At 44.6% G+C, this 25,434-nt stretch overlaps 1 protein-coding gene across 1 annotated transcript in view; it reads left to right on the top strand.

The window, feature by feature from the left end:
- The window catches only part of dnah7 (dynein, axonemal, heavy chain 7), a 102,887-nt gene that overhangs the window by 37,848 nt on the left and 39,605 nt on the right, over positions 1–25,434 (top strand). Inside the window, exons 32-47 of the mRNA XM_030343137.1 lie at positions 2,015–2,164; positions 4,925–5,107; positions 7,594–7,770; positions 8,802–8,933; positions 10,074–10,295; positions 10,739–10,936; positions 17,586–17,741; positions 18,075–18,243; positions 18,731–18,857; positions 19,513–19,732; positions 20,887–21,513; positions 21,728–21,973; positions 22,398–22,627; positions 23,664–23,994; positions 24,258–24,604; positions 24,840–25,020. Coding sequence (XP_030198997.1) covers positions 2,015–2,164; positions 4,925–5,107; positions 7,594–7,770; positions 8,802–8,933; positions 10,074–10,295; positions 10,739–10,936; positions 17,586–17,741; positions 18,075–18,243; positions 18,731–18,857; positions 19,513–19,732; positions 20,887–21,513; positions 21,728–21,973; positions 22,398–22,627; positions 23,664–23,994; positions 24,258–24,604; positions 24,840–25,020 — 3,696 coding nt within the window. The remainder of the gene's footprint in view (positions 1–2,014; positions 2,165–4,924; positions 5,108–7,593; positions 7,771–8,801; positions 8,934–10,073; positions 10,296–10,738; positions 10,937–17,585; positions 17,742–18,074; positions 18,244–18,730; positions 18,858–19,512; positions 19,733–20,886; positions 21,514–21,727; positions 21,974–22,397; positions 22,628–23,663; positions 23,995–24,257; positions 24,605–24,839; positions 25,021–25,434) is intronic.

Below are 25,434 nucleotides of genomic sequence, written 5' to 3'. Positions count from 1 at the left end.
CGCGTACACACCGCAGCGACACTTGCCCAGGTAAGGCGTTATGTTTTTAAACATAACGGCTCCGCCATCGACACACGAGCAGGTAAGAACACACACACGCATGAGTCCTGACTCACTGAGGTCATAAAAGATCCCAGGGCACTTATCGCAAAGAGTAGGGGTTTCCCCGGTGTCCTGGCCCAACCAGGCTCATTCAATCTGGCCCTCTAATCCCCCTAAAGTTCTGCCGCAGATTGGCTGCCGTGCATCACCATAGTGGGTGCTACACACTGGTGGTGGTTAGTGAGGTCCCCCCTTCACTGTAAAGCGTCTTTGAGTGTCTAGAAAAGCACTCTATAAATTCAATCCATTATTATTATTATTGAACAATTACCGCTGTTACCATGTATTGACTAATTTCCTAATGTAATAAAATGCTGATACACTAGCTGCTTTCAGAAACACATGTAAGTGCTGATATTCTCCTGATGGGCCTTATGTGTGAACAACAAATCCTGAAATTTGTTCACTGAAAATCTCCTGAATAATACTACCCCTGAGGTCGTTTTTTCTCCATAGAAAAATTTAAATGACCTTATATGTGAATGAGGAGTAGAAAGTCTGTATTTCTCAAACCCCTTCAGTGGGCGTGTTGATGACGCTTCTTCATGTCATTGAGTGACCCACTAAATGATATTCAGCCTGTTGCCTTTTTTTCGCAGAATGGTTAAAACATTTATAAATGTTGGCGCTGCTTATAAGAGTAATTTGTGGTGAACAAATGTTATTCGTTGTAAAATTATAGGCTGAATGTTAACATATTATGCGCTCAGAAAGTTGTTATATTATCGACTAGGGTTTCCACATTATTCCTATGGATTGAATTACAACTAGAGGTTCAGGGCGCGCAATTCTAGATCCCATAATAACAACAACAGCCCAAAAAGTATTCCTCGGTCACATCACTGCCTTTTTAGATGGAAAACAGAAACTGGATTTCAAAATCTACCAGAAATTAAGAAATGAAAAGCACTCCAATGGATTTGATTAGCCCATTGTTTTGTTTTCCGGTTCACACTGTCATGCGTAATGTAGCCTATGCAGTTATCCTCTGACAAAACTACACTTTGCATAGTGTAGTTTATTTGCTCCAAACAAGTTGATGGAAATGCGCCTTATTATCATTTCTGGTTTGTCACTTTGTCACCTTAAAATTCCCAGGTCAACTCGATGTAAACACAACTATTGAAGAATAACACCAGTCATTATTGAATGGTATGCTAGTTCTAAACCTGACTTGTGTGTTGCTGTTGATAAAAGCACCTGCTAAATGTGTTAATGTAATGCTGTGTCAACATGACTCATTGAGGTACTTTGTTGTTGGGTTACGGTGAACCTCAGAGTCCGTCCTGCAGCGCATTCAGCCTGCTTCAGGTCATCAATCCCTTTGATGAGTGTTTAAGTGTTTGTTCACCAGCAGGTGTTTCACATTGTCAGTACCTCTCTCTGGTTGAACCTGGGTTGCTGCGACAGAGCCTCCATACACGCCAACAGTAGATAGATGAATGCAGCACCTGGTACAACGCCACATTCATCACTGTCCCCCTCGCCAGACCGTCATGCCCGCCCTCCCTCTCTCTTCTTCTTTGCTTCTTTTTAAAAATGTTTTGAGCGGTTTCTCCTGACAACCTTTTTAACACAAGCTGACAGCGTGTCAGCTCGCTGTTTGCTGTGGGTTTGGCTTTTCCTCGCTCAGTGAGGGGAGGCTTTTTATCACCACGCCGACATTGATCTGCCAGTCGATTTATGAGCCTCGACGCAGGAAACAGGAGTCAAATGAGTGAATCCTCGCGCCGACACTGAAGCCATTGTTGTTGTTTTTTTTGTTTGTTTGTTTCTTAGTTGTTTCGGCTGTCAATGCAAACTGCTGTCCTTTTCTGTTGAGCAAACAAATACATGTGTTGGTAGTACATAATTACTGTGTGTGTGTCTAAACAGTATATTAATATTATTTGTGCATTTATACGCCCACTAGGGTCTGATGGAGGAGAACCCGGTCCAGATCAAGGTCATCAACCCCAAGTCCATCACCATGGGTCAGCTGTACGGACAGTTTGACCCTGTCTCCCACGAGTGGGCGGACGGCATCCTCGCCGTCAGCTACAGAGCATTCGCTGTCTCACAGGTGAGTGGACCATCGGTAGCCCTCCTCTAGCCCCCGGACTATCCCTTCTCACAGGTGAGTGGACCACTGTTAGCCCCCCTCTAGCCCCCCCACTATTCCGTCTCACAGTTGAATGGACCACTGGGAGCTACCCAGATTTTTGTCACAGGTGACAAAAATCTGTATTTTTTTTGTACTGTTTTTTTATTTTTTTTATTGTATTTTATTTTTCTGGACTGTATTTTTTTTGTGCGATTAAAATGCAGAACATTAAAATGAAACAAATCAGATTGCATCCCTTTTTAAATCAAACTAGCCATAGACTAACCAGGTTGATTGACTTAATCTAAATTCAGTCCGTCAGCCCTACGCCATTGAGCATATACGGTGATTGTATGTATGATTAAACAGGAGATGACAATGGAGGCATGGGAATAGAAACATATTGTGGAGGCTTTATCTGTCGTTGGTTTAAATCAAGACAGCTGACACACATGAATAAATGGCATGGTTATTGTAGCGCACAATGCCCCCTTTTCAGCCGAGTGACATCTTGAGTGGCACGTATTGACATAGATTGATTTTAAAACTTCGGTTCGCTCCAATGTAAGCTGTAATTTCATAGCTCTGTCTCGCCCCACATGTGTAAACCGATGTGGAACCAATCTTCTCTCAGATTAAAGTTGTTGCTCTCAACCCGCACGTTAGTATTGAACAGTAGTAATAATAATATTGATGTCACACAAAACTCCTGTGATACCTCCCATGGTGAGAAACCAGCATACATGCACTGACTCAAGAGTACACTTTAATGATGGCCAGGCCTGTACTCAACAACTTACTGGAACTAAATAGAGGACTGGTGCACAAAAAAAAGCCCAACTATTAAAAATTGATCCATATTGATGTGGAGTTCAAACACAACGACAACCACACACACACACACACACACACACACACACACACACACACACACACACACACACACACACACACACACAGACACACACAGACACAAACTGACATACACACTCCTTTAAAGCTTCATGGCAGCAATTACTTTTGTCTACAGAGGTCTGGAGAGACACGGCGATGGGGGCGAGATCTGCATACACAACCTAATTAGCTTGTAGACGCTGGATGTTCCCAGAGCCAGCGCTCTCTCTCTGTAGATCATTACATTACACCCCCTCTCACCAGTGCGCCTTATGGCCCGCGGCCCAGCCACCGCCACCACCAGCGCCCGCTTGTTAAAATTACAACAAATTAATTTAAAAGCAACCTCAGCTTGCGCCTGAACTGCCACTCGGTGTCGGTGCAGATCCTCCCCTGAGACATTATGACATGTATTAAACACTCTCTGCTGCATTTGAATAGCACTACGCTCATGGATCCTCAAGTCACCCCAAAAGCTGTGCCAAACTTTTTTTTTACAGAAGAATTAATTCATGAAAGGGAAGAGTTTTGAGTGGGCGTTGAGACCCCAGCTTCGGTCTAAAGTGTTTTGGAGCTTTTCGCGCAAACTTTTAATCGAGAATAAAACCTTCCCGTACCCTCAACTAATACAGTTTCAAGAACCCAGGGCCAACCTGCTGGAAAGATTAGCTGTTATTTTCACTTTAATTAAAATAGCGTTCAGAGTTTGGAATATTGGAATATTGAAGCGTGTCCCAGTATCTTTAAAACAGTATAACTAATTATAAATTGGAATTTAGCAAGTTTGACACAGTGCAATGGCTTATCGCAGAGTGATATCGAAATTTCAAATAGTTCACATATATTCTCCAAATAAAAAAATGACTTGACTCTTGATGTCTCAAATAGGTTTTTATATTGAAAGGTACAACATGTTAGTCTGGCTATTGCCAGACAACGTGCAATCGTAGATTGCACGTTGGTCTGGGGAAGCTGCTGTCATTTTCTTCAGCACAAGAGGCACGATCAACGGGCCTAGTTCAAATGACTCTGTACGCTATTGGCTGCTTGCCGTCGCTTCCCTGTCGTCATTGTGTTAAACCAGAAAATAGCGCGCCAGGGGGAAAAGCCAGCTTGGTGATTGGCTCCCGTAAACACGTATCGGAACCAGAAAGAAATGTAATGCTCTTCTCCAGAACCCTATGCAGGACGAACTCAAATCGCCGGCAGAATGGGCTACCCAGTCCAACAATATGTTACATTGATACCGAGTGTTGAGAACATTATTTGAACATGAGAACACTAGAGCGCAATATTACATTTTGACAATGACATTTGCTGATCAACTTAAGAGTCCTACACTGTTAGTTGATCAGCTAATGTATACGTATGCTATTTTATTTATTGTTTTCAAATTATAAATTAGCAAAAATGAGGCTCTAAGCTGTCTCCGTCTTTTCAAAGGCAACTCACCAGATGTACCCATGTTTTAGCATGGCTCCGGTCATAAAGCTTTTCTGCTTTTTAGGGTGGGTAGAATCTACCTCAGTCTCAGTTAAACCAGTTTTAGTCAGTTAATCCACTGGGGAAATATTCAGTCATAACAAACGGATCAAAACAAAATCAAATGTTCTGCCCTGTAATGGAAAGGAGAACATACTGGCTGTAGCATTGCTGTCTGATTATTTGAGTATTTCTAGTATTTCGACTTGAAGTGAAAAGGGTCACTATTATTAAATCAATATGTAAGAATTTAATTTATAAATAATAGATAACTTTATTGGTCTCAGAGCTTGAGACCAATAAAATAAGTTCAAACTGTCTGAAGTGACTTGTTGGACCAACAATGTGTCTTTCTGGCCCCAGAGCCCAGACAGGAAGTGGCTAATCTTTGACGGGCCGGTGGACGCTGTGTGGATCGAGAACATGAACACAGTGCTGGACGACAACAAGAAGCTGTGTCTTATGAGCGGCGAGATCATCCAGATGTCCCCGCAGATGAGCCTCATCTTTGAGCCCATGGACCTCGAGGTGGCTTCCCCTGCCACGGTTGGTCACGCACGCACACACACACACACACACACACACACACACACACACACACACACACACACACACACACACACACACACACACACACACACACACACACACACACACACACACACACACACTAAATTAACTACATGTCTATAGATTTATCGTGTGACTAGATTAAATCACAACATTTAACATTTGACAATATTTTACATCAAATAAGCTTCAGGATATACTAAACATGTAAGAGAAGATCTATATTGAAAAAAAATAAAGATGAAACTACTATTATAGTCATACAATTAGCTTTTTGAATAAAGCTGTTAAAAAATCAGATCATAATATAATTTGAACAGCGTGTAGTCCCTGAATGGAAACATTTCCGGAATTTATCTGAAATGCAAAGGTAGCTGGCAACCAGAAGACACCAGGCCACTCTGTGTTGGCAGCTTCTTACTTGATGATGATGTAAACTGAAGTAACCCATGGCATTAATGGCACAAACAAAGACGGCAAATGTCACTGGATGTAAAAAAGCAAAGAAATCGGAAGGTCATTAGCATAAAATGCTGAGACAACGCACAGAGATGTATGCTTTCATGGAATGTCATAACATTGTCAGTGTGCAGAAAATCCTGAATCATCTAGGTTCATAATAGCATTACGCTGGGACATTGGAAGCTGGCATAGATGGATGCAGGCCCATGCATTGCCTTCTTCCATTCTTTCCTTTCCCTTTCTCTCTCCATTCTTTAACCATCTCCTCCCGTCTGCTGATTTGTTATTGTTTGTAATGAACGCAGCCGAAGTCCAGGAATATAGCTGTACGCTTCTCTTTAACTTTAGGATTTTTTTTTTTTTACAAATAACGACAAGATACGGCATGCTCTGAGACAACTCAATAATACACATACCCAGATGTTCTTGAGACATGCACGTATTTGTGCCATCTTCGAAGGCCAGATGTGGCGCAGGTGTCTCCACGCAAAAACAGCTTTAGTTAGTATTGTTAGATTTCTCTAATCTCCTCGGTATTAAAAAACACAGCTGTTTGTGCAGATGTTCAGAAGAGTTCAACTCAAGAACTGAAAACATGAGAGGGCAGTTCTGCAGAAAAAGTTGTGTGTGATGGTGAGGCAAGATGTTGGTAACACGGTACTTAGAAGGCCTCTGTACTTAGAAGGCCTCTCGCTGCTTTGCTTCACATCACGGCTAACAGCGGCTCTATTTTGGTTCTTCTGTAGCATCTGTGTTCCTTCATCCTCTCAGAGACCGGGGCTTCAAAAAATCCTCATGATCAAGGTGGAGCAGCCACCACACACACACACACAAACACATACACCAGACACATACACACCAGTCGTGCCATTGAACACACCACAAACACACACACACACACACACACACACACACACACACACACACACACACACACACACACACACACACACACACACACACACACACACACACACACACTGCTCTCATGTGCTTGTAGTCAGCGTTTATTGTGCACTGTTCTCCCTTCTTTCTTCCTCTTCTTTTAAAAGTTATCCTTTCTATGCCTCCATACTTCCTCCTACTGGTTTCCTCCTAACTGCCTTACCTGCACGCCACTTACCTGCAATGCAAGAACCCTGCTGCTTATCAGTCTTTTGTGTCTTTCGCAAGACTCCTTCAGACACTACAATGGAAGAAGAACAAACACAAAGACCCCATATTCTGGGGTCTTTATATGTCTTCCTGATTTTTATATTCAGAGGATCTTTGAGTTTTCTTCTTCCATGGTGTTTATAATCGTGGAGCCTCATTTTCAAGGCTTCTTTAAAAATCAGGCCACCACCCATCACTAGGTACTGTAGGTGTTATTTTCCATTGTCACCTGGCACTTCCTTTGTCACACCAATTGACTCAGACATGCTGTTTAAATAGTCTCATTCATTGTATAGGTTCTGCATGTCAGAAGCACTTTGCCTAAACAACAACACAAAGAACCACAAATAACAAATAGCAGACACACTCATTAACATACCCACACAACAACACACACATGCAACTGCCACCGTTGCATTGTCGACTGGTAACAGTGAATCCCTTTCGTCTTTCGACAAAAGCAGGTTTTTTTTATATCTGTAGAAATTCACACACACACTTCAGATGAACACATAAAGAAAATATGCTGTGGTTCTATAGTGTCAACTGCGGTACTCGGTTCACGATAGCTGAGGCAGTAAAAGTGAGCACTTACCCCGGCGTGTACTTAGATAGGCGCCAGATGAGGTCTGTTTCAGTGCTTCCGCCACCGGCACCAGATTGAAAATGTACCCAGGCGATCACTCTCCCCTCAACACGCCGGAGCTGTCTTTTATGACATACAGTACATGGCGGCCTCTGCACCAATCCCATGAAGAAAACATAACTGCCCTTACGACTGAAGCTACTCATGCATGTGAACATGGGGGCATGCTGAAATGTGTGTACGTGCTCTTGTATCACAGGTGTCCCGTTGTGGAATGATCTACATGGAGCCCCACATGCTGGGCTGGCAGCCTCTGCTGGTGTCCTGGCTCGCCACGCTGGCCTCCACCGTCAGTGATATGCACCAGGACCTCATCACTGGCCTGTTTCACCGTTTGCTGCCCGCATGCCTGCAGCTCGTACGCAAGGCCACCAAGGTAACACACACTTGGTTACGCTGTGTGTGTGTTGATGGGTGTGTTTGTGTCTCTCTCTGTTATATATTCTAATAATTAGAGGGAATATAAATGTTAAGAATATATCTTCACAGCTGGTTTACCTTTTCTACTCTAATGTAAAAAAAAGTGTACTTTTTTGTGTTGAATGTGTATGAAAAAAAATGAATATTCAGAATTATATTTACCTTTTTGCATGAATTATAAAATGTTGTAGTAGATGTAAATCCTGCTTACTTAATATGAAAATCATTGTCAAATAAAGAAAAGAGAATCATAGTGCTGGTAACGGCTGTCATGCAGGGTCATTTACAGTGGCATGCACGGAAAATATTTGGATATGTATTTTTGGATCATTTTAGATATTTTCATATTAATTATAAACATTATGTATTTCTGTTCAATCCATAAATCTACTTGAGTTAATTTACGTTCATAAACCATATGAGTGTTCATAAACCAGGACATTAAACAAATAAACTTGGGATCAAGTAACCTTGTGCATCTTTCTGCTCAAACTGAACCACATGTGGCAGTGCCATTCATTCTTTATGGAGCGTTGGAGCTCAACCTAGTGTTGGCATTGCTTAGCTCCAATCAGCAAGAAAAGAAAATCCAGTTTTTACGGAACCAATGCATCACAACATTAGTGGCCGTAGAAAATATATTTTTTAAATCGTGGATTTATTCATAATCAATACATACAATATACTGGCACTATTCTGAAGGAAATAAAATCCTTGTCACAACATAGAATAGTTACACCGCAGTTTATTTAGTAGCCTGTATTAAAATAAAACAAATATGCATTGAATAAAATATCGGCACACAAGGTATGCTTTTTTATGATTGACACAGGACATTAAAAACGTTGCCCACCCCCGTTCTATTATCATACTATTTTTAGTTAGAACTTTGTCTTCTCACTAAAAAGTCCTGTATCTGGCTCTGTCCGCATGGACATGTGGTTGTTTAGCAGCTCCTAACATGGCTCTTCCCTGGCCGCCGTTCAGGAGCTGTCCCCCACCTCTGACACCAACCTGGTCAGGTCCCTGATGAACCTAATGGACTGCATGATGGATGAGTTTGACGACGAGGCCAGCATCAAAAGCATGAACGACAGAGATATTTGCTCCTGGTTGGAGGTAAAAGGGATGATGTCCTCTTTGCAAGACAACACCTCTGCCCTTTTGGTTTTCATTACCATGTTTAAGTTCAAACCTTAACGTGGGTGTTAAATGTCTTGAATGTTTTTATATAGTTACAGTGTACATAGAAATAATGTCGTCGTTTTGAGACAGGCAGATGGATGGATGGACAGATGTTATTATTTATCTGTTTAACTTCCTAATTCTAACTCTTTTCACGCCATAAGTAGAATTTTAACTGTCCATCTCTGAACTCCATGATACCCACAGTACCGCCCCCCTCAGACCCACACATGCAACAAGTTATTCACTGACCTTTTAAAGAAAACCAAAAGAATGCATTCGGCCTACCCCGCCCCAAGGGGGATGACCCCGCTCTGCAGAGACAAAGCCTCAAATAGCACTGTGTACTTTTGGCTGATAAGCACTATGTAGTACTCTGCGTGAGTTTCCGTTGATTTTCCTCTTTGCTCTTCTCATATCTGTGCAGAGGGGCAGCTATTATCCCTGTGGCACACATCACTGATGAATGCCTCGCATCCCTACCCCCCTGGTTCCCCCAGCTAGTCATTATCAGTGTCTCCAATTAATCAGCTTTGGCACAGCAGGGGTGACGGTGGGACTGCCAAGCCTCATTTCCACCCTTAATTCCACTCATTCAGGTTTCACGATTCACTCTGATGTACACTCATCATACATGCCCATTTATGTACACTTAACATCGCTAACAATCCCCCCCAATGGCTCGGAAAGCTGTCACATTTGATTTTGTGGGTTGTATAGATGCATCGCTGGGAGGTTACTGTCATAAAGTCTTCTGTGGGCCGTTAAAGATTCGGAGTGGGTCACGGCGCAACACAATGAGCACTTTGCTGGGAACAAAGCAGTGGTAATGGGGTACAGGTAGAGACAGGGTGACATAATGGGGCGTGAAGTTTGTGTTGATTTTCCCTGTTTAACACTCCATAATACATTACCCACAGGGCAGACTAGCAAAACAGTGTCACCCAGTTTTCATGGCAGATTATCAGCGCACCCGCCTGTGGGCATACTTCCCAGTTTTAAGACAATGGGTCTTATTCCCCCTCTAAAACCACAAGAAAACACTAAACCCACTGCTTCTTCGTCATTTGCAAGGGCATCTTTGTGTTCTGCCTGGTGTGGTCGGTGGGGGCCAGCTGTGACGATCTGGGCCGGGTCCGGTTCGACGGCGTGGTGCGAGAGGTGCTGGTCGGCCCTCTGAGCGAAGACACCCGTGTGCTCCACGGCATCCTTGCCTCAGTGGAGCCTCCGGCCAAGCAGTTGACCGTCCCGCTGCCCTCGGAGGGCACGCTCTACCAGTACCGCTTCGTCAAGGAGGTCGGTGGCAGCTACTGATCACAGTATTTGTAACATTTAGCACAGTTCAAAACAAAAGAAAAATGGTATAGATAATGACGATATTGGACATATTAGAGACTACTGAACAGTTGCACAGTGGCATTTTAAAGTATTCTGATTCTTTCAAGAGGTGAGACGTCATTTAGTCTTATTGATGTTTAGATCTTTGTCACATGCAGGGTCGATTAGCATCATATGTTAACAATAAGCAGAAGATTTATCAGAAGCTATCATCCGATGCCACTTATACAATTGAGACTGAGAACGAGAATTACTATTGTGACCTTAATAGGTTTTGAACATGACGGAAGGACAGGTGTAGGACTGGAATATTTTTTTGGGAGGACCCTCGCCAAATCAAATCACAAGGACTACAGTAGAGGGCCGTGTCTCACCCAGTCCTATGTCCTTGTCGCTCAAAGGGCCCCGGCAGGTGGGAACTGTGGACGGATGAGTTGAAGGCAACACCCGCTATATGCAAGGACATACAGTTCAACGAGATCATCGTGCCCACGGAGAACACGGTGCGCTACACGGCGCTGATGGAGATGCTCGTCACGCACCAAAAGCCCACCATCTTCGTTGGGCCCACCGGTACCGGCAAGAGTGTCTACATCATAGTGAGTGCCTTGTCATAGCTCATGCACACCATAACGGGTTTCACTTTCACTTTCACTTTGTTCTCCCCCCCCCCCCCCCTGTTTTAATGGAGAGTCAATGACAAGACAATCTGAGTCTTGAACTTATTTGATGCTTTGATTCTACTAATAACTGTAACGCTGGCCGGGTGAAAACATACATTTCCTTTGCATCGCATCATCTCTCTGTTTTCTCCTGTGACCAAACTCCCACTCATGGTAGGATCATATCGTGGTCTAAAACCAATATGTGAAAGAGCTCGGTTGGGTCTTTGCCTCTGATTGGCTGTGGTCCTGTTCACTGCTTGTGTGTGTTTAAAAATTGCGAGCGACCTGAGCGCCAGAGTAACTGAAACGGAGTAAGAAAATAAAGACAACAAAAGACGAGGGAAAATGTGGCGAGGTAGAAACATATAAAGTTTCTCATTCAAAAAACTAAGCCTACTGTTCCAACAAGCCCTACTACTGAGAGTCTGGACCCCACGACACACACAAACCTAAAGACGCAATAAACAGCAGGCGTGTTAAACAACCCACTGCGTGTTAAACCACCTAAAGGACTGCGCGGATCCGTCTTCCATCTCCTCTCCATATCTTTAAGATTGAACAAGCTTACAAGGGAGTTTGAATTTATTTAAGCCTGCCGTGTATTGCGTATTTAAGTTTGTGCGTTTTGTAGGGTCCATTGTCGTGGGTCATTGCATTGGTTTATAATTTTCTACTTTTGTTGGTAGGACCACATGAGTCTCATGCAGGCCTTTATTATTCTGTACCCTAAATGTTTTAAAACCTTCCCTCTTCCATATCCTCTCCCTCTCCCTCTCCCGCTGTCAACCAAAGAGCGATATCATCTGTACTGTCAATCACCTCGGCCCCATTCATTGGGACCCGCCCCCATTCAGAACATGTAGTCGTGCATGATTTTTGTATGAGTTAGCATATTGAATTGCAGAAAAATCACCTATGAATATATGATATAGTGTTGGAGCACAATGTGGTTTTAGGGGGGAATTAACCACAAAAGCCCTTTTATTTGGAAATGTTATATTTTGCTTAATGTTTGAGTTTGAAACGTTCATTTCAGCTCAGTGAGGCACTTGGAAAAACTTTATTTGTATATTTATATATAATTGTGCTACTTATAAAGACAAGCATTTCTCTACACCTTATTTAAAAATCATTCACATTATATGAAAGTTATGGAGCGACCTCATGGCGTTCAAGGCGGCGCAATGGAAAATTTGGGTGCACCTACATTTTGTGCTGGTGCACCTAAAAAAGAAAGTTAGGCTCACCGGTGCAACCAATTCAAAAAGTTGGTCTGGAGCCCTGAATGTCCAGGCAGCTATACCTGGCAGGTGTCCTGGCTGGTCACTGTACTGCCAAATCGGTTCAAGGTTTCGATTTAGTAATTCATTCCTAAATAATCCACTGTCTGAAATCCCATTCGCATTGCAAGGGATGAGTCAAGTACATGGAGATTGCAATTGATTTGGACTAAGGGGAAATCATTCAGGCTGAGTTGTAAACAGAGCTACATCGATAGTTATCCTTTTCAGGATTTTGAAGGGTGAACACTAAACGATACGGCTTGTAGTATGCAAAATCTATGCCTTGCCTTCAAATTAGCATTCACACCACACACAGACTCACAAAAGCAACGCAGATGTAGCCTACAGCAGCGCAGCAAAAAACACACTCCCCAGTGCTCTGAACACACAAATCATCTCCAGACACCAGGTGTGGAATGCCCACCTCCGAAGCGGTGGGGGCTATCCCTGGGCAGACGTAAGTATTTATATCCCAGACCCTAGTCCCACAGTCTGCTCTTTAACTATATCACATCACCTGTTCCTGCGTCCCGACTTGTGAATGTGTGTGTGTGTGTTTATGTGTGTGTGTTTGTAGTGGAGCACACAGAGCAGAGTTCTCCCTCCAGTCAGGCGCGCTCTCCACCTTCCTAACCCCCTTTTCCTGGGCCCCAGCTGCCTGCCTGCCTGACAGCCTCGCAGGGTAGAAACAGGTCCAGCACCATGGTCTAATAGGCCAAGGCGGGATGTCAGGCCGGACAGCCCTGATAAATGAGCATTGGCCTCCATTGTTGCTCCACTTCCCCCTAAATAGAGTGAACGTGTTGCCAAAGAGAAATGTGCTACAGTTCCTGGCCCGGCTTGGTCTGGACTGGAGCGGGAAAGCCAAGCGGCACCTTCTATTTCCAGCCAAGTGGGAGGTGGTGGTGATGAAGGTGGGCTGGGTAGGGGGAGGAAAACGACCCCCACCACCTAAACCCTCCAATCAATCACATGAACGGCCCCTATCAATTATTCATCTGCTAACTCACAGGGAGGAATATCCGTTCCAATGCATGATAACACTGAAACACAGACAGAAAATTCACTGATACACATTCTGTACATATCAAACATGAAGGAATAAGGGGGAGGCTGGGGAAGGGGGAGGTATGCATTTATGACAACATACATTTACAATCAATCTTTTTTACAAATAGACAGATTAACAAACACCAACAGACATTTAATTGTTTTAGTAAATATGACGTGCCCAGACCAACACTGAGACTCAATGATTTAAAGGAGACATATTATGGTGTTTTCCCAACAAATAAACATAGTATATGAGTTCCAGAAAACATGTTTTTGAAGCTGTTCGCCTACCGCTATTCCCCTCAGTTTCAGTCCCTTCAGAATGCGCTGTTTCTGGTGTCTGTAGCTTTAATGCAAATACGCTACTGCCCATTGACCAATGAGCTGTCAGAGTAAACCACAGCATGGAGGAGAAGGGATTGTTGCCGTATGCGGACTCCTGGAGCTCTATATCCATGTAATATAATATAATATAATATAATATAATATAATATAATATAATAATAATATTATGTAATATATAGGTATCTATATAATATTATATCTAATATCACGGCAAAAAACTATGTGCGGATGATATTGTGAATAATAAAGAATGTGTCTGACGTCTCTGGTACTTCCACAACAAGTAAAGATTTGTAGTGGGGGTTATCTCGGCCATGGTTGAGAAGAATTGGGGGAAAGGAACTTCGGCCTTGACTCTCCGAAGTCTATATTGAACCGCGACTGGGAGGAGAAAGGGATTGCACTCCGGGAGCTTAGCTGCTGGACTGCCGCCGAGCTCCCCCCGCCGGACCTTGAAGCTTCGGCGGCAGTTCAGCTCCCGGAGTACAACCGCCGGAGCTGCCTGAAAGCTTCGGCGGCAGTTCAGCTCCCGGAGTACACCGCCGGAGCTGCTGGACTGCCGCCGTGGCGACACGGCGCCATGGCGGCGGACTGACGGCTTCAACAGCGGCTTCGAAGCCAAAGCTTCGGCGGCAGTCTGGCGTGGGGAGCTCGGCGGCAGTCCGGCAGAGAAAGGGATTGTACCCCCGGAGCTGAGCTGCCGGGCTGGGTACTTTCAGAAGTGCATATCTCACTGAAAAGTCATGTACAGACTTTTTTCAAAGTTTGTATGAGTTTGGGAGCACCAGAGACCCAAAACAACACCCCAAATCCCAGGAAAAGTGTTGTTTTCATAACATGTCCCTTTTAAGATAATAGCAATTATTTTCATTTTGAGAATACAGGGCTTATGACAGGACATTAAGCCGCGAACACACCAAGCGCGTACCTCGCGTACCATGTTTTGATTGTTTTTTTGTTTTTGTTTTATTTATTTCTTATTGCTTATGTTTATTTCTTTTTACACAATGTCTTGTTTTTTTTAAATAATGTATGATGACTATATGCTCTGTAAGGTGACCTTGGGTGTCTTGAAAGGCGCCTCTAAATTAAATGTATTATTATTATTATTATGTACGCGCGCAGCTAAAATGTTGCTTGACCATTTTGTGTCAAAAATGGTCAGATACGCGCGTAACGCGCGTAGATGAGACCGCCCAAAACTCCCCCCCCAGCCTGTGGCTGCGCTGGATTTAGGAGTCCGAGGAAGGAAACACAAACGCCGCCGTGTTTGGGTGGATGATAGAGCTTGGATCGGGTTAGATTAAATAATCTCGGATATAAATAACAATAATCGGGTTAAATAACTTCACATGCTGTGTCTGGTGTGTTTCCAGCATTCGTAGTGTTGATCAGCAGAGAAATAGTCCGCCAAGACGTTGAGGTTGCTTAGCAATCAGAGACTCTGTCCATGCAAGTGAACGGAGCGTTCACTCTTCGTCATAACTATCAAACCAAACATCCTTCACATTCACCGAGCGAACCTTATGAAAGTAAAATGCACATTTCTCGCTAGAAACGTTTCCATAAACGCATTTAATGGCGTAACTATGTTACTATTTCCACCCAGAATAAAGAAAGTTGCCGGCCGTGGCTGCCATGGACATGGCTGCGCTGGAGTCCGAGGTAGGAAACCCAAACGCCGCCGTGTTTGGGTGATAGAGTTTAGATCGGGTTAGATTAAATAATCTCGGATATAAATAACAATAATCGGCTTAAATAACTTCACATGGTGTGTCTGGTGTGTTTCCAGCATTCGTAGTGTTGATCAGCAGATATATAGTCCACCAAGACGTTGAGGTTGCTTAGTAACCAGAGACTGTCCATGCAAGTGAACGGAGCGTTCCCTCTTCGTCACAACTATCAAACCAAACATCCTTCACATTCACCGAGCGAACATTATGAAAGTAAAATGCACATTTCTCGCTAAAAATGTTTCCATAAAAGCATTTAATGGCGTAACTATGTTACTATTTCCACACAGAATAAAGAAAGATGTCGGCCGTATGCTTCTGTCCAAGCTCACTACTCTCTGCCAGTGACGTCGGGTCAAGCTCAACGCTGATTGGCTATTCGCGCGTATGAGCGTAAAAAGTTCAATTTTTTGAACTCCTCGTACGCGCGTATATACAGTATACGCGCCTCATACGCGCCCGCGAGTATAATGTTGCTTATACGCGTGTAACGCGTGTACGCGTCTCATACGCGCGTAAACCAATGGTTCCCTATGGAAAAATTGCCGATTTTATACGCGTGATACGCGGGTAACGCTTTTGGTGTGGCCGTACCTTTAGACCGACAGACATTAGTTTAATCTCAAACTCCATCTTATATTTGGGAGATATAGCTTGGTCATATCACTTACGATGCGAACTCTAAGAAGCCTATGAGTATGAGGCCTACACACGTCATAACACAAGTAGGCATCATAGCCTGTGTGTAGGACACGATAACACACATAGGCCTCATAGCATGTTTATAGGACAGGATAACACATGTAGGCCTCATAGCCTGTGCAAAGGACACAATAACACATGTAGGCCTCATAGCCTGTGTGTAGCACACATTAACAGGCAGGCCTAATAGCCTGTGTGAAGGACACGATTACACACGTCAGCCTAATAGCCTGTGTATAGGACAGGATAACACACGTATGCCTCATAGCCTGTGTGTAGGACACGATAACACAAGTAGGCTTCATAGCCTTTGTGTAGGATACCTTAACACACGTAGGCCTCATAGTCTGTGTGTAGGACACAATAACACATGTAGGCCTCATAGCCTGTGTGTAGGACATATTAACACACTTAGGCCTCCTAGCCTGTGTGTAGGACACATTAATTCACTTAGGCCTCCTAGCCTGTGTGTAGGACACAACAAACAGAGGCCTGATAGCCTGTGTGTAGAACACAATAACACACGTAGGCCTCATAGCCTGTGTGTAGGACACAATAACACACAAAGGCCTCATAGCCGATGAGGCATTGATTAATTTTAGGGACTAGTCAACACTGGTTTTATAATGATCAGGCCTTTAAAGAGCCTTTAATCTGCAGGACCTGGCTATTGTAAATAATATGGTTATAAAAATGTTCCCTTCCCTAATAGTCCTTTGTATGTTAGAGGAAAGTTCAGGTTTGATGGTAATGTTATTTATTTGCATTTGCTTGTTCTTTTACTTCTAAAAGGCTCATTAGAAGGTCTTGAAAATCCACTACTTTCCAATTATGTTACCACAGATTTATGCTTAGCTACCTTTAAACTACCACCATCTAACTTAATGGACTCCAAATCAACCACAGCTATTATTTACAGAGAGATGAATAGACCGCCTCCTAGACCTTAGGAGACTGGATGCTTGGGGAACGCAATCGTACTACAAAAGGTTCACTGTGATGTCTTGATCACTTTTGGAAGCATCTTTTATTGTGAACATGAATAGACAATTTGTTGAGAAGGCAACAAAACTCTTTATTCTACGTGACTCAACCAAATTCTACGTGACTCAACCAAATGAAGACCATACAGAATAATTAAATCACACTCTATAAAACAAAATTTATTCACATTAGGATGTCTTAAGTTAGTTCAGGCCTTATTTGATTATGAAAGCAACCCTTCAACTTCTATAATACCAGTCAAGTTTGATATCAACATCTTGCTTATCATCATTTTGCTAATCATCATTTTAATTATTTCGTATACATTGTATAAATGCTTTTGTTTTTCAAGCAAAAACATTATCTGCTGAATTAAATATGTTTCATGTAGTTTTGCGATTGTGCCCACTGCCAGAATGATACTCTACTGTTTATAAATGAACACTTATTTTTCTTACCCGTCGTCCAACACCCTCTCTCCAGGACTTCCTGTTGAACAAACTCGAGAAGGACGTGTACAGTCCACTACTCATCAACTTCTCAGCCCAGACCACGGCCGCAGAGACCCAGAACATTATCATGTCCAAGCTGGACAAGAGGCGCAAGGGAGTGTTTGGGCCTCCATTGGGAAAGAAAATGGTACGTGGGTTCCGCTTCGGTTCTTCCCATTATTATTTGCTACAATTGAGTTACTTAGCAGACACATTTATCCACATTGTTTTGAGCTGGTAAGGGGTTATGTCTTTTTTTCGAGCATTCATCCGCGATGAGTAGATTGCTTGACTATCCTGCCAACTATCCGGGTTATTTTCATCTCTGGAGTTGTCTTTTTTTGATTATGCGTTGGACTGTTGATTCCACTCTGCATTCACATTCCAGTGGAACACATAATGCATTCTCCCACCAGCGTACCCCATGAGTGTGTAGCGTGAACCGTTCCTTTAAGCCCTGTACCATGACCTGTGTCTCCAGGTGGTGTTTGTGGATGACGTCAATATGCCGGCTAGGGAGACGTATGGCGCCCAGCCCCCTGTAGAGCTTCTACGCCAATGGCTGGACCACTGGAACTGGTACGAAACCAAGGAGTGCTCCACGATCAACTTGGTGGACATCCAGATCATGTGCGCCATGGGACCACCTGGTATGTAGTGTCGCAGAGCTGTTTGAAGGTCTAAAACAGGTGTTTGATGTCCTTTCTGTGGATGTTCTTTGGCCCTAGGACCAAGCGGATAATTTCTGCCGCAAAATAGTGATAGTCACATTAGCAAGTGAAAAGTGAGATCGTTACCAATTCTTTATGCATATTGTTCTTCAATATATTATTCTCCTGAACATGATAATGGTGAACGGATATAGACAAGGCATGTGTGCATATACTGAACAACCCAAGTATGGCTGGTTTCTGGTGGTTCCTTGGTGCTGGTTTAGGTCCCTCAAACTGAGAAAGGCAACTGTATGTAGATCGTTGGATTTAAACTTTTGCCTGTATGGCGCCTCGTCGTGTAGTGGGTTTAATGAGTTGTTCACCACACCGGTTCAACTTGAAAACATCTGTTTTTTTTTTGGAAATTACAACCAAGTCAGATAGTATTTGATCTAACCGTTCACATTGTTTTCCTCTTCCTTAGGTGGAGGCAGGAACCCAATCACAGCTCGCTTCATGCGCCATTTCAACACCGTCACCATCAACGACTTTGACGACAAAACGATGTACACTATCTTCTCCCGAATCCTGGACTGGCATCTAGGCATCCGGTAAGCTTTGCATACAGTGTATCAAAGGAGTGTGCCATCCTAACCAGTCATGTAACCGTGACAGGCTTGCAAATGCATGTTTGATTCATGTTTTGTAGCCCAAAAATCCTCACAATGCAAAAAGCATGATGTTTGAACATAGATCTAGAAACACAACTGTCAAAACACACTGCATGAATTTTGATTCTATAGTTGTTACTATGAAAATACAATTAGAGACATGTTGAGCTACTAATGAGCATTCTATTGCTGTGATCCATTGGCTGCAGTTATAACCCACCCATCCCACAGTGCTCTTTAGATAACTTTGAAGCTCTGTGTCTCTAATGAAACTCTCCAGAACACTTCTCAGCTATTGATGATGTTGCTATTGATGATGACTGTCAGGCTCTCAGTTTCTTTAATGCAGCCTCATTTTTAATTTAGCCTAACTATGTTGGCATAGTTTTGATTATGTATATATTAATATATGAATGCATTTCCTTCCCACTGGGTGTACCCATGCTAAAAATGTATGCACTTCATTTATTGTAAGATGCTTTGGATAAAAGGAAAAAGCACATTGCCTTCGATAGGGTTTGTTATTTTGTTTATACGAGAAAAAATTAAGAGCTTTAACTATCCAGAACAAATACGATTTTTTTTTTTTCACCAGGTTTGATTTCCCGAAGCCATTCGCTGGCCTTACCCCTCAAATCGTTCAAGCCACTATGTCGGTGTACCAAGAGGCGACCAAGAACCTCCTGCCCACTCCTGCAAAGTCCCATTATCTGTTCAACCTGCGGGACTTTTCCCGGGTCATCCAGGGTATCTGCCTGTCCCGACCGGAAACCGCCCTGGAACCCTCCCTCATCAAACGTCTGTGGGTGCATGAGGTAATTTTTATAATCTATTGGAAAGCAAACAAAGAAACATGAATAAAAAATGTTGTAATTAGATGTTCAACATTTTATGATAGCATATGCGTCTTAATAGGCATTTTTGCAGTGCCAGGCAGGTACGGTCGCTGCTTGGCAGATGTTACAATTTCATTGTCTTGCCTGTGTAAAACCGAGGGGACATGTGACCTGACGGGTTGGGCGTTACTACGCATTGGGCGTTACTACGCATGGCTTGATACTACGCATCAAGCCACTCGCATGCAAGAATGAGTAGACTACATCTAAGAGTAGGCTACAAATGCGATTTACTATTTACAAGAGCAAAAACGCCAACATATTCTTTATTTTGCCGAACACATTTTAGTTGTTGTTGATGAAAGCCTCGTAAGGTAAGTTTCTCTGCTACTTTTGGCGATCTCACCACCTTCATCGTCTTTGTTAAATGCGACTGCATCATCTTCTCTCCCATGATGGTCAGCAGATCGCGGATTTCACCGTCTCTCCTGTTAGAACTACTCATGTTTATGTTGCTGCGGACAATGCCAGGAAAAAGTTTCAAATAAGACGGCATATTTGGCAGTGTAAAAACACTTAATGTTAGACACTGGTCAATCTGAACACCTTAAACTCAATAGAGAGTGTGTATGTGAGTGTGTGTTAGTCCAGGTCAAACACAGAGACTTGTGAGTGTGAGTGCGTGTGCTTGTGTTTGTCAGTTATTATAGATTTTCTAAACTAGGGCTGCTCGATTATGAGAAAAATTATGATCACGATTATTTTGGTCAATAATGATTATTCAAATCACGATTATTCAAGGATTATTTTTGAGGTTGAACAAAAATGTAGTATTTATTCAGCATGTCTCTCCGATTTCTTTTTTGTAACTGAGAACTTTGAAATTTCACTTTAAAATATAAACAAAATGGTCAAAAAGAAAATGTTCCAATCTAAAATGATATACAGATATGTATCCAGCTGATCTGCCCTTTCTATAAAACATAGAAAAAAACAAACAAACCGTAAAACTTGATTATGTTCATTTGTTTATCGTTTGACGTTAGAATCGAAATCGCGATCAAAATTTGATTAATCGCCCGGCCCTAATCTAGACCCACTAATTTCTTGATCACGGTGACCCCTACCCTCAGGTGCAGAGGGTGTACTACGACCGTCTTGTCCATGACTCAGACCGGGCGTGGTTGGTGAGCTACCTGGACACGGTTACCAAGGAACATCTGAAGGAGGACTTCCACCAGCTCTTCCATCACCTGGACCAGGACAGGGACGGAAGGGTGACCGAGGACGACCTGCGGAGCCTGATGTTCTGCGACTTCCACGACCCCAAAGGGGTGGACCGCAATTACCGGGAGGTGGACAGCTTGGACACGCTGCGGCCGGTGGCTGAGGCACATCTGGACGAGTACAACACCGTCAGCAAGGCGCCAATGAACCTGGTGCTGTTCCGCTTCGCCATCCAGCACGTGTGCCGCATCTCCCGCATCCTCCAGCAGCCGCGCGGCCACGCGCTTCTGGTGGGTGTCGGGGGCAGTGGGCGCCAGTCCCTCACCCGCCTGGCCGCCCACATGGCCGAGTCGGAGCTGTTCCAGGTGGAGATGTCCAAGAGCTACGGCATCACGGAGTGGCGCGACGACCTCAAGCTGATCATGAGGAAGTCGACACAGGGCGACGCGCACGGCGTCTTCCTATTCACGGACACGCAGATCAAAAAGGAGTCCTTCCTGGAGGACGTCAGCAACCTGCTCAACACCGGAGAGGTGGGGGGGGGGGGGGGGGGGGGGGGGGGGGGGAAGAGAGAGAGAGAGAGAGAGAGAGAGAGAGAGAGAGAGAGAGAGAGAGATGCGTTGACCTGAGACACCGTGTTCAATGCCACCCAACTTCACTCAAGATCATTGTTTACGTCAAGTTCTTTAATTTGTTTCTTCTTGTTTTGGTACCCAAACAGTCTGTGTTCTTGTTGTTGACGTCCAGGTACCCAACCTGTTTGCGGTGGACGAGAAGCAGGAGATCTGCGAGCGCATGCGCCTGCTGGACAGACAGCGGGATCGTGACAAGCAGACAGACGGCACTCCCCTGGCCCTCTTCAACATGTTCCTGGAGCGCTGCCGCTCCCAGCTGCACGTGGTGCTGGCCATGAGCCCAATCGGAGACACGTTCAGAAGCCGTCTGAGGCGCTTCCCGGCCCTCATCAACTGCTGCACCATAGACTGGTTCCAGGTGCGCTTGTGTTCAGTGTTCCATTGTAGTTGTCTAACTCAGCTTTCTCTGACAAAGCGCTAGGGTGCCAGAGGTGCTGCCTTCCTGTTTCCTTATGTATTGTACTAAAAGGTCCTTGCGAACAGAATCGTCTGCAGTATTGGCACCATAGCGGACAGTGTCTGACAGTGTGTTTTATGGGATTTACTCTGTACACACTTGACTTTATTTCTTCCACAACATATGAGGTCTTTATCAACACGTACCTTTAAAACCAGGGAACAAAACCGTTTATTATTATTATATAATATATATATATAATTATTATCGTGTTTGATCTGCCTCTGTCAACGTGTTTGGGTGCACTTGCCGGCGTGCACCTTCCGGTGACTATGTTAAGTCAAAACTCGGATACATCGTGCTACATTAACCAACCTTGTCTTAGAGCTGGCCGGAGGACGCCCTGCAGGCCGTGGCCTCTCGCTTCCTGGAGGACATGGAGATGACAGACGAGTCACGGGCGGGCTGCATCGACATGTGCAAGAGCTTCCACACCTCCACCATCGAGCTGTCGGAGCGCTTCCAGACGGAGCTGCAGCGCCACAACTACGTCACGCCCACCTCCTATCTGGAGCTCATCTCCACCTTCAAGGCCCTGCTCTTAAAGAAGAGAACGTAAGACTGAGGCGTTTTATTTTTTACCCCGTCTGCTCACGTTGGCTCCCATGTGTTGCCTTTGGAGGGACAATACACTGGGGTTGTCAAGCTTGTAGCTTGGCATGTGTTACCATTTCACACCATGCAGAGCAACACCACGTTTGCATAACAAGCCTAGCTCCATGTATGACCTTAGGGCGCACTCACACTAGGCAAGTTTGCCTGTTCCGTGCTGCAGGAAGATTCAGCACGATTCCCCCCTTCCCCACTCCCCCCGCTGGCCCGTGGTCACACTGCTCCCCAAGGCCGTGGCCTAGGCACGATTGCTCCTTCATACATACGTCATCACGTCGTAATACGATAGATATGTCATCACCAAGCGTCCTCGCCGCCATAACAACAATGGAGAACAACAACGTCAATGCTGTCGTCGGACCAAATTTCAAGTAAACACTCAAATTCACTATCGCACCAACGTAAACCCACTCGTGAACCGCTTGCCGCCATTGTTTAAAATGATTGTTGTGAGGAAGAAGGGCATGGACCTATAAAGAAAGAAGGGTCGTGCAAGGACTACGTCATCCAGCTCATGTTGCGTATCCGCGCGTGTGCGCGTGTCATCTCATTAGCGTCTGAACTTTGGCCACGGCACACCTATCCCAAGTGTGCCGTGGCCAAGAGGCTGTTCCCCTAGCCACGGCAGGGGTCACACTAGACAAACGTTCTAGACTTTAGCATGCAAATTAGCTCGGGCATGGGCCGCGGCCCTAGTGTGAGTGGCCCCTCAGTGACACGGTACAACAGGCATTATCACACAAAAACTTCTATCACATTAGCCCAGCCTAATTTGACACGGTGAAGAAAGGATATAAATATACATCATACAAAAAACAACTGTACATAAATACCTAATATGGTAACGATATACCATATCGAAATCTCAAATATAAATAAAGATAAGTTCTGTGAGAGGTGGTAGAGGGTTGATAGCATTTGTAGACTATCACTACGAGGGTATCACCAGGGTAGCCCATATATCCCCATGGTTCCGCAGGGAGGTGATGAGCCTGAAGCGGCGCTACGAGGTGGGGCTGGACAAGCTGGAGAGCGCGGCGGCCCAGGTGGCGAGCATGCAGGTGGAGCTGGAGGCCCTGCAGCCTCAGCTGCGCGTGGCCAGCAAGGAGGTGGACGAGCTGATGGTGGTGATGGAGCACGAGTCGGCGGAGGTGGCGGAGACGGAGAAGGTGGTGAAGGTGGACGAGGCGGTGGCCAACGAGCAGGCCATGGCGGCCAAGGCCATCAAGGACGAGTGTGACGCCGACCTGGCCATAGCCATGCCCATCCTGGAGTCAGCGCTGGCCGCCCTGAACACGCTCACCAACCAGGTACAGAGCACTGCTCACATTCACACTGATGCATGGACAATCTGCAGTGACACGCGTAGTGGTCAACTGTACATTGAGAGCAGGGCATTTGTCCATTCATCACCATTCAAGTGTAATATTATTTACATTAACTAGTCACTCTTTCTTATTGCTCCTGGTTTGTTTTTACAAGTGCATTTACTACTAAAGTGATCACATTCTGCCAGCAAACTGGCACCACAAATCATTGATCAACCCCCCGGCTGTCTGCGTCTCACCTGCAGGACATTACGGTGGTCAAGTCCATGAAGAGCCCACCCCCGGCGGTCAAGCTGGTGATGGAGGCCATCTGCATTCTGAAGGGCATCAAGCCTGACCGGGTGCCTGATCCCTCGGGCTCGGGCAAGAAGGTGGAGGACTTCTGGGGCCCGGCCAAGAAGCTGCTGGGGGACATGAAGTTCCTCCAGAGCCTCCACGAATATGACAAGGACAGCATCCCCGCCGCCTACATAGCCATCATCCGTAACAAGTACATCACCAACCCTGACTTTGTTCCGGAGAAGATCCGCACTGCGTCCACTGCTGCAGAGGGGCTCTGCAAGTGGGTGCTGGCCATGGAGTCCTATGACAAGTAAGCCAGTGCCAGGCACCACTACCAGGGCGGGAGGTCCTCTCGTCAAAACGCCTTGCACTGAATTCACATGCATGTGATTTAGGTGCAGGTAGGGGTTATGGTGTCTTGGTGGATGCCAACAGGTCGACTGCAGATGCAGGGAAATGACCTGACCCTAGTGAGGACAGTAGAACCAATCTATTTAAAAAATGAAGCTTTGGTAATGACGTTGGATGCTGTGTGTGTCTCTCAGCGTAGCCAAGGTGGTGGCCCCTAAGAAGGAGAAGCTAGGCCAGGCTGAGGGGGAGCTGTCTGTGGCCATGGAGAGCCTGGGCAAGAAGCAGGCCGCCTTGAAGGAGGTCCAGGAGAAACTGGCCAAACTCAAGCAAACCCTGGAAGCCAACAAGAACAAGAAGGCTGATTTAGAGAACCAGGTCTGTGTGTGATGGGGCTGGGAATGTGTGTTGGGGGTGTTTGGCAGGGAGGAAGCATTACTACATTGCATTGAATATTTATGCATGATGACACCAATTGATAACAAGTTCCCTAGCTCAATGGATGTTTTTATGTTGAAACGGAATATGATACCAAATCTGAATTTCCATGAAAGTGACACATTGGTATATGGATAACTTTGAAGAGATTTCTTATTTCTTTTTCAAGAAGATACCCATCTTATTACATAACAGGACTTCTTTGTTTTTTGTGTAGTGCTTCTAAAGTGTCTACTATTTCACTTTGAGGATCATAAAGTGAGTGTTAAGATATATGTTGTGAAAGATGTGTCACAACATTGAGATGTGCCCCGCAGCTTAGAAATGTTTTAATATTTTGCTCTAAGGAGAATT

The sequence above is a fragment of the Gadus morhua genome, chromosome 20 (assembly GCF_902167405.1).
Source record: "Gadus morhua chromosome 20, gadMor3.0, whole genome shotgun sequence".
NCBI classification, from domain to species: domain Eukaryota; kingdom Metazoa; phylum Chordata; class Actinopteri; order Gadiformes; family Gadidae; genus Gadus; species Gadus morhua.
The sequence above is the reverse complement of the archived record's forward strand: the minus strand, read 5'-3'. Positions and strand labels throughout refer to the sequence as shown.